The 8,652-nt window shown below is 46.1% G+C and overlaps 1 protein-coding gene and 1 long non-coding RNA gene across 3 annotated transcripts; one reads left to right on the forward strand and one right to left on the reverse strand.

Annotated features, from left to right (window-relative positions):
* Positions 1-227: 227 nt before the first annotated feature.
* TEX53 (testis expressed 53) lies at positions 228-1,710 on the reverse strand. Its single transcript, XM_054501824.1, has 2 exons — positions 1,571-1,710; positions 228-555 (listed from the first exon to the last, which is right to left on the reverse strand). Exons 1-2 carry the CDS (start codon positions 1,677-1,679, stop codon positions 452-454), a joined length of 213 nt encoding a protein of 70 aa, XP_054357799.1. The 5' UTR covers positions 1,680-1,710; the 3' UTR covers positions 228-451.
* A 106-nt stretch (positions 1,711-1,816) lies between these two features.
* LOC129044149 (uncharacterized) lies at positions 1,817-3,226 on the forward strand. Of its 2 annotated transcripts, XR_008504620.1 has the most exons (4): positions 1,824-1,973; positions 2,057-2,340; positions 2,663-2,792; positions 2,893-3,226. It is a non-coding gene; the product is annotated as an uncharacterized LOC129044149 (long non-coding RNA). The 2 variants fall into 2 exon arrangements; XR_010123362.1 differs by having other exon boundaries at positions 1,817-2,340.
* The last annotated feature ends 5,426 nt before the right edge of the window (positions 3,227-8,652 follow it).

Here is an 8,652-nt window from a genome sequence, read left to right on the forward strand (position 1 = left end):
GCCCTCAAGCTCTGGACGTTTATGACAGTGGCCTGTTAGGCAAACTGGCCTCTCCTAATATAGTACTTCCCTGTTAGGTGTTAGGAGTGACTGAAACAAATGTGTTAATGCGTTAAAATGATAAAACCACATTTCTTTTCAAGAGGTGCCAGGGTCTGATTGCACCATGTTCTTGGGAATCTCAGAGGTAGGGCTGGCAAAGGGGGAAGGAGGAGAGACATGTCCTCTGATGTGACCAAGAACTTTAATTGGAGGCAGCTCTCCCCACGGTGGCTTTTTCAGAAGCTGGAGTGACTCTTGGTGGTGGCACAGGGATGGCTCAGACGTCTTCTCCTCCTGCAGGGGAGTTTCTGAATCAGTCTTCATGACTCCTGTCCACTGCCCTCTTCCTCATGGAAGCCCAGCAGCTGTGCAGCCTCAGGGACCACGTGGGTGCCGCCGGCTAGAATGCTCATGGCCTCCTAAGGGTGCACACCTTGAGCATCATGCGGTTGTCATAGGGGAGGTGTGGATGTCTGTTTGGTACAGCACTGTGGAGAGAATTTGTGTTCAGATCTGAAAGAACAGAGGAATAAACTTATTCTGGGTAAAGGCTTTGAGTGATGTGCGAATAACCTATCTTGGCCATACTCCACTCGGAGACTCCTCAAATCATTCATGGCTTTAAAAATAAAAGTTTGCTTGTATGAGCTAGGAATGATCTCAAGCTGGGTGAAGCAATGGAGATTTTAGAGTTTACTCATTACCTCAGCGTGGCCCAGCTGATCCTAATACACATCCACAGATATCATTTGTTGAATGTCTTTTTTTTTTTTTTTTTTTTTGAGACGGAGTCTCGCTGTGTCGCTCAGGTTGGAGCGCAGTGGCGCGATCTCGGCTCACTGCAAGCTTTGCCTCCTGGGTTCACGCCGTTCTCCTGCCTCAGCCTCCCGAGTAGCTGGGACTACAGGCGCCCACCACCATGCCCGGCTAATTTTTTGTATTTTTAGTGGAGACGGGGTTTCACCGTGTTAGCCAGGATGGTCCCGCCTCAGTCTCCCAAAGTGCTGGGATTACAGGCGTGAGCCACCGCGTCCGGCCTTGTTGAATGTCTTCTTTGTGTGGGGCCATATGCATTCACTTACACGCGGTGCCTCCCTTCATCCTTCCAACAGCCTGCACAGTGGGCAATATATTATCGTTATCCTCATTTTGGAGAGAAGGATACTGAGGCTTAGAGAGGGAGGGTCGGCGACATGCCCACACTCAGTAAGCAGCCGAGGCAGAGTTTAAACTACCATCTAATAAAGTACCACAAACTCAGTGAGAAATTAAATAAATCAACAAACTGCCATGGAGGACTAAAGCCAGTGATTTCAACGAATATCTACTACCTAATAACTAATCTCTAATAACTGATAGAGTCTTTAGGCTGTGTTGTTCCAGGCTTGAGTAACTACACCCTTTCCACACTCCCAGAAGGCTGAAAGAAGTCTGACCATGTCCCAGCAGGAGGGGGCCGGGGAGGCCGAGGCGCAGAGAATCATTCAGGTGTTCCTGACACTATCACACACCCACGTCTGGAACCTACTGAAGGACCGTGGATGATGCTGTTGGAACATTCTTGGATTGTGGAAGCCAACAGTGGTGGAAGACCCCTCGCTGGCCTTGTGGCAACAACAGAAGATCTTGGACCCCATGTTTTGGTGGGCAGTGGGAGGAGGAAAGGGCACTGGGGCTCCTGGCTCTGCAGCTCCAATCCCAGAAACCCATTGTTATTTAAGCACTGGGTCATAGTGGGCCCTTCCCGTCTCTCTGACCTGCTGTAGCTCCCTGTGGCCAGCAGTTCCAGGCCCACCTGCCTGGGCCCACCACTCTGAGGGCCAGTCTTTCCTCAACTGTGCACATTTCTCCTACCTGTGGAAAGGACGTGGAGCCTCCACTCTGCCAGTCTTTACCTGTAGCGTTGCCTTCTTGAACCAAAGATGTTGGAGGTCCAGCACAGTTCTCTAGGCAGCATTGTTTTCTAGATGAACTTAAGACTGTAGCTGAAAAACGTGAATCTCTTCTTTGCCAGGTCCTGTGGCAGCAGAACCCCAGGAGATGCGGCAGCCCACACAGACAAGCTTGTGTTTAAGAGTCAGATTTGCTTTCTCTCTAGGTGTATGTGTGCTCTTGGGTTGGTTCTGTAATCTCTTTGTGCCTCACTTTGTTTTATTTTATTTATTTATTTTTTGAGACAGCATCTTGCTTTGTAGCCCAGGCAGGAGTGAAGTGGCTTAATCATAGCTCGCTGCAGCCTCGAACTCCTAGGCTCAAGTGATCCTCCTGCCTCAGCTTCCTGAGTAGCTGGGACTACAGGTGTGTGACACCATATCTGGCTAATTTTTTTTTTTAACTTTTTGTAGAGATGGGATCTCGCTATTCTGCCCAGGCTGGTCTTAAACTCTTGGCCTCAAGAGATCCTCCTGCCTCGGCCTCCCAAAGTGCTGGAATTACAGGCATAAGTCACTTTGCCCAGTCACTGGCCTCCCTTTCTTATCTGGAAAATGGGAACAGTAATGCCACCTTGGAGTAATGAGTGTTTAATTGTCTGTAAACTGGCCACTCTACTGGGAGGTGCCCCAAAGTGCTTTCTGTGCTCATTGTCTTCCCATATGATTTGTTGGCTCCATTATTCCAGCTGGGCCCAGGTCTCACGGGAGCGTGATGATGAAGCCCAGCTTTGCTGGTCCCAGTCCTGGCACTGCCGCTAACTTGCTGTGTGGCTTTGGGCTAGCCCATCCTGAGGCCCCCTGCATCTGCAACAGGAAGTCAGTGGGCTGCATCATCTATCTTTCCAAGGATTCTCCCAGCTCTGATGACCGAAGGTTGTAAGTCTATCTTATTCCCAACCTCCTTTCTCTTTTCCAGGCTCTGGCCATCTGCACTTGCTCCCCTTTGTCTGTGGCCAAAGCCCCACTCTGGAAATTTCCATCATCGGTGGTCATGTGTCGATCACAGCACACTGGGTTCACTCCATGGCCTCATCCTTGGGTAGTGACTTCCCACCCGTCTAGTGCTCCTCTCCAGCCTCAGTCACCAGCATCTCCTACTTGGATTATTGCAACGGCTCCTAAGCATCAGCATTAAGCATCAACGCAGATGAATCCTCCTCCTACAGACATTAGATCATGTCACACCTCTGCCCAGAACCTTCCAGTGGCTTCCTGTATCATGTAGAATAAAAGAAAAGTCTTTCCCTGGGCCTCTCTTGAAAAAATTCATAATCTAACCATTTATCCACTTGTCCCTCACTGTCTCCTGCTACTTTTACCCTTCACCTCATTCCCGCCGCACCAAACACACCACTGTTTGCATTTCTGCTGGAATGCTCTTCCCCTAGAGATCCACAAGACTCATGCTCTCACTTGTTTCAAGCCTTTGCTTAAAGAACACTTAATCTTTTTTTTTTTTTGAAATGGAGTATCACTCTATTGCCCAGGCTGGAGGGCAGTAGGGCGATCTCAGCTCACTAACCTCTGCCTTCGGGGTTCAGGCGATTCTCATTCCTTAGCCTCCTGAGTAGCTGGGATTACAGGTGCACACCACCATGCCCGGCTAATTTTTGTGTTTTTAGTAGAGACGGGGTTTCACCATGTTGGCCAGGCTGGTCTCAAACTCCTGACCTCAGGAAATCTGCCCGCCTCGGCCTCCCAAGTTTCAAGGATTACAGACGTGAGCCACCATGCCCGGCCATGAACACTTTTTCTAGTGAGGCCTTCTCTGGCCTATTTACTCTGTTTAATTCTCTCCGTTTATTTGCTCTGTTTAAGCCTCCTCCCTGCTCCCAGCACTCTCTACTTCCCTTCCCCACCTCATGCTTCTCTGCAGCCCTTGTCATGTTCAGAAGTAGCCTAGAATTTATTTATGTGCACGTACTCACTTTCCCATTAGTAAACCCAGGAAGGCAGGAAGTCTCCTGTGTTCACTGCTGGGTCCCCAGTGCAGGGTGCAGGACAGGTGGTTAACAGCATTTGTGGCATGGTTGGATGAACCTGTATGTATCTCACTTTGGTCCAGGGTCCAAGCAGGTGCTGTCACCAGGGAGCAGCAAGGAATGTCACAACCAGTAGGACATCACCTGCCTCACCCACCTGCCAAGCTGATGGATGGCTTTATGGATGACTTATAGGGTTGCTTTTGGCTGCCTTCTGATGGGACCACCTCTCTTCTCCACCCTCTCCATCCCGAACTTGCTTTTCCTCCTCTTATGTTTCCTATTTTGGGGACAGGTACCACTATTCATTTTGTGTCTGCAGCTAGAAATGGGGCACCCCTTACCTCCCCTCTGCTCACATTCATCAAGGCCTTTTGAATCTATCCCATAAATATCTCCATTGTCGGCCACCCTCCATTCCCATTGCCCTCACCACTAGCGCCTCCTGCCTTTGGATCCTGACCACTGCTTTCCCACTAGCCTGTCTGGTGGCTCATCTGCAACCAGATCTGCCCCTGGTGAAAATCCTGTTAGGTCACTCCTCCTCTGCCTTAACCCCTCAGTGGCTCCCCTGTTCTGCTGCTCGAACTTGTCTGAGGATCTGCCCCTGTCGACTTTGCCAGCTCAGTTCATTCCAACTCAGTCACTACTCTTCGGCCATAGGAGCTGCTGTCTGTGCTCCAGACTTTTTCTTACTGTTCCATCCCTGTGCCTCTGCACAAGCTGAAACCTGCACCTCCATGTCCTCTCCTCATTACACTTGAAGACAGCTCAGGTGTCACTTCCTTCAAGAAGCCATCACTTTTTTATTTTATTTTTTTTTTTTTGAGACAGAGTCTCACTGTGTCACCCAGGCTGGAGTGCAGTGGTGCGATCTTGGCTCACTGCAACCATCCTCCACCCTTTGGGCTTAAGCGATTATTTTGCCTCAGCCTCCTGAGTAGCTGGGATTATAGGTGCACACCATCACACCTGGCTAATTTTTGTATTTTTAGTAGAGACAGAGTTGCGCCATGTTGATCAGGCTGGTCTTGAATTCCCGATCTCAAGTGATCTGCCTGCCTCTGTCTCCCAAGTTGCTGGGATTACCTGTGTGAGCCACCATGCCCAGCCAGGAAGCCATTTCTTAAACCTGGGACGAATTGGGGCATTTTCTTTATGGTTCCCTTGTCCCCTGGGCTTCCCTGTGTCCTGGACCTGATTGTCATTCCAGTGTCTGCCTAAACCGCAGTGGATGCTCAGTAATATTTGTTGAATGGACTGTATTTTCACTGCCTGTTTATTTGCCTACAAAAAATCAGTGATTAAAAAAATTTGTCCAGCATATACTTTTTGAGGACCTAGTGGTGCCAAGCACTGACTGCAGTGCTGGGGATACTGCTGTGGACAAGAGCAACAGAGCCTCACTCTCGAGGAGGCAGGGGTGGGTCCAGCCCACCTTCGGGTCCCAGGATGCAGCACGGGGCTGTGTGCAGAGTGCATATGCTCTCAATACTGATTGAATAAATACAGGAACATTGTCTGACTGTTGGACAATGGTACGCTCAATCCTTCACCCCATTCTCCCTTCCATGAACAGGCTTTTTCTTTTTTTCTTTAATCTCAGAAAGTCACGGGAATGGAAACAGCCATGGTGTCAAGAATACTGACGTTCATTGAGCATTTGGGCAGGTCCTTTGACATTGCTGAGCTCATTTCATTTTCCTCTCCACCTTGCAAGGCAGGACTTTGTCTGATTTTCCAGATGGAGGGAATTGAGCCTAAGAAAGGTGACTTGCTCAGGTGTGGCACCCAAGAGAAACAGCTGGTATTTTAATGTAGTTTTATCTGAAGCCAGATTTTATTCTGTCTGTACAGTTCCAGAATGAGATGTTCAGAACCACCTTGACCTCCAAGAGTTGATGATAAGTGGTTTTTAAATGGAAAGGCTCCATCTGAAGCCTGGCAGAACAGCATAACAGTTAAGAGCACACTCTTTTTTTACTTAGATGGACTTCAGTTCCTAATTCCTGTTGCACCTTGCTGTGTAATTTTGGGCCATTTAGCCTCCTTGAACCTCAGTTTTCCAGTCTGTACAACGGTATGGTGAAACCTACCCGCAGAATGCCGTTGTAAGGATTTGGTGACATAGAGATGTCAAGTGCTTTGCAGGGTATATGGTACACAGTAGGCGTTTAATATCACTGAGATGCTGGCTGGGACAGGGTGGGGTGGGGTGGCGGGGTGTGTGGTGTTTCTTGCATTACCAGTGCCCGCCTCTAGAGGGAAGCAGGAGCCAAAGAAAAGGGCCCTTGGGCTGTCCCCAGTGGGCTGTGAGTTTCAGGTCTCTAGGGACCCCACAGCACTTTGATCAGAATAAGAAAGATCAATGAGGTCAAACAGGAAGTCGTCTGGAGCTAGGGGAACCCTTAGGAGTCTTTCAGCACGGCGGGGGAGACTGGGACCCAGAGACAGAGAAACAGTGGGGTCAAGGCAAATAAGGGGTGCTTCTTGTAGCAAAGTGAATAGGTGTCCAGGACTGGCGGGGACATTTTCTGTTTTAGTACAGAAAAATTACCCCCTCCTACCCTTAGGTCTAACCTATGAGCCTCATTCACCTGCAGCTGGCGGAGTGGACAGGAGGCTGTCTGCGATGTCACAGAGTGGGGGAACTGGGGAATATTGGGGACAGTGGGGTTTGGACTGAACCACAAAGGCAGGGAGGAGGGAGGACATATGCTGAGCCCCTCTCCAGCAGTCCATTCCTTTGTCCACCATGCTGTAATGTCCACTGTGCCTATCAGGTCAGCTGGAGTGGTTCTGCCTCACGTGTCTCTTACCCCTTTTGGATTAGTAGGCTAGCCAGGTGTGTTCTTCTTCTGGGGCTGCTAGAGGAAGACACAGCAAGCCCCACTGTGAAAACACATTTCTAAGCCCCTGTGGGTGTCCTATCTGTTATGTTTTCATTGGCCAAGCAAGTCACATGACAATTTAGTTCCTTCTCCCCAGGAAGGGGATGTTGGTGAATTCCCGACTGCTGCCACCTCCTCTCCTGTCCTGGCCTCTGTGCTATTGTGGCAGAAACCTGCCCCAGAGTGGGCTGCAGATTCTCCCAATGTGATTAGGTGGGGCCCACCCAGGTAATCGTGAATTGTCTCAAGGTCACTGATTAGCAACCTTAATTGTATCTTCAACTTTAATCTTTTGCAGTGGGGTCATTATTCTGTCTACCACCGTGTTTAAACACTTGTATCAAGAAAATAAAAGAATGAAATAATTTCCCAATTCTAAAAGCTGGAAAAAGAACAACAAAGTAACGAAAAGAATGTATAAGATTAAAAGCAGAATTTACTAGAGTATGAAAAAGCAGATGTAATTAATCAAAATCTTTTTTTGAAAAAAATTAACAAAATAGAAATACTATGTAGCTTAATAAGGAAAAAAAGGAGAAAGCACAAATATATAAAATTAGAAAGAATAAGGGGGAAATAAGTGTTGAAACAAAAGAAATTTTAAAAATCTTGAGAGTCCATAATATACTTTTATGTAAAAAATTTTGAAAAACTATGAAGTAGATAGTTTTCTGGGAAAATACAGTTTATTAAATTGACTGCATTAAAGATAGAAACTATCAATTTCTGTAGAAGAAATTTATTAAGCAACTACCCTCCCCCAAATAGGCAACAGGTCCAGACGGTTTCACAAGGAGAGTTTCACCAAGCTTTTAAAGACCAGTTACAGTGTTACATAAATTGTTCTAGAGCATATAAAATAAAACTTCCACATTCTTTTTGTGAAGCAAGTGTATATTGATAACCACATGTGATAGGGGTAATACAAAAAGAAAATTACAAGGCAATGTCACCTACCAATACTGATACAAAAATTCTTAATAAAATATTAGTGAACAGAATCCAACCTCATAGTATGAAAATAATAAATCATGGTCAGGTGAAATTTATCTGTGGAATGGAAGTTTGATTCGACATGAGTAAAGAAATTGTGATTTTTTTCTTGTAGATGCTGAAAAAAGAAAAAAGAGGGAATTGATGGATATTATATTACTATGATAAAATGGCACTCTCTCTCTCTCTCTTTATCTCTACCTCTATGCCTTTGTCCTAAACCCAGCTTCTTCCTTAATTTGCGAATACTAGAGCTATTTAAAATGAGGAACGAAGCACAGATATCTACTAACTTTAACATTGTAGCGGTGGCATTAACCATCGCAATCAGAAAAGGTAAATCAGAGACATAAAAATTAGAAGAAGAAGAAGTTAAAGTATTTCTACTTGCAGATTACATAATAGTATTACGGGTAAACCATAGGAAAGCAAAAAACAAAACTACTCAAACAATGAAAGAATTCAGAAGGGAAGCAAGGCATACAATTAGCATACTGAACTCAATAGTGTTATTATACGCAAGCAATGACTACAACAATAGTGAGAGAGAAAACTTCATTTACAATAGCAACAAAAGATAAAATACTTAGGAGTAAAGTTATTAAGAAATTTGCAAAATTAATATAAAGAACACTTAAAAATAGTCCTGAAAGCCAACAAAGTAGGTTTGAACAAATGAAAAGCCATTGGTTGGTGGTTAGGAAGAATCAATGTTATAGATGTGTCAGTTCTTCCTGATTTATAATTTTCCCTAATTTGTAAATTTAGCACAATCATGATGAAAATAACATCAAGATTTTTTCTGAAGCT

This window comes from Pongo pygmaeus, chromosome 13 (assembly GCF_028885625.2).
Source record: "Pongo pygmaeus isolate AG05252 chromosome 13, NHGRI_mPonPyg2-v2.0_pri, whole genome shotgun sequence".
In the NCBI taxonomy this organism is placed as follows: Eukaryota; Metazoa; Chordata; class Mammalia; order Primates; family Hominidae; genus Pongo; species Pongo pygmaeus.

Excerpts from the sequence above, each read along its gene's own strand:
- TEX53 (XM_054501824.1), bottom strand. The coding sequence starts at position 1,679 with ATGGGGTCCAAGATCTTCTGTTGTTGCCACAAGGCCAGCGAGGGGTCT. Across the intron at positions 556-1,570 it reads GCATCATCCACGGTCCTTCA|ATCTGAACACAAATTCTCTC; the intron begins GTAGGTTCCAGA and ends CTGTTCTTTCAG.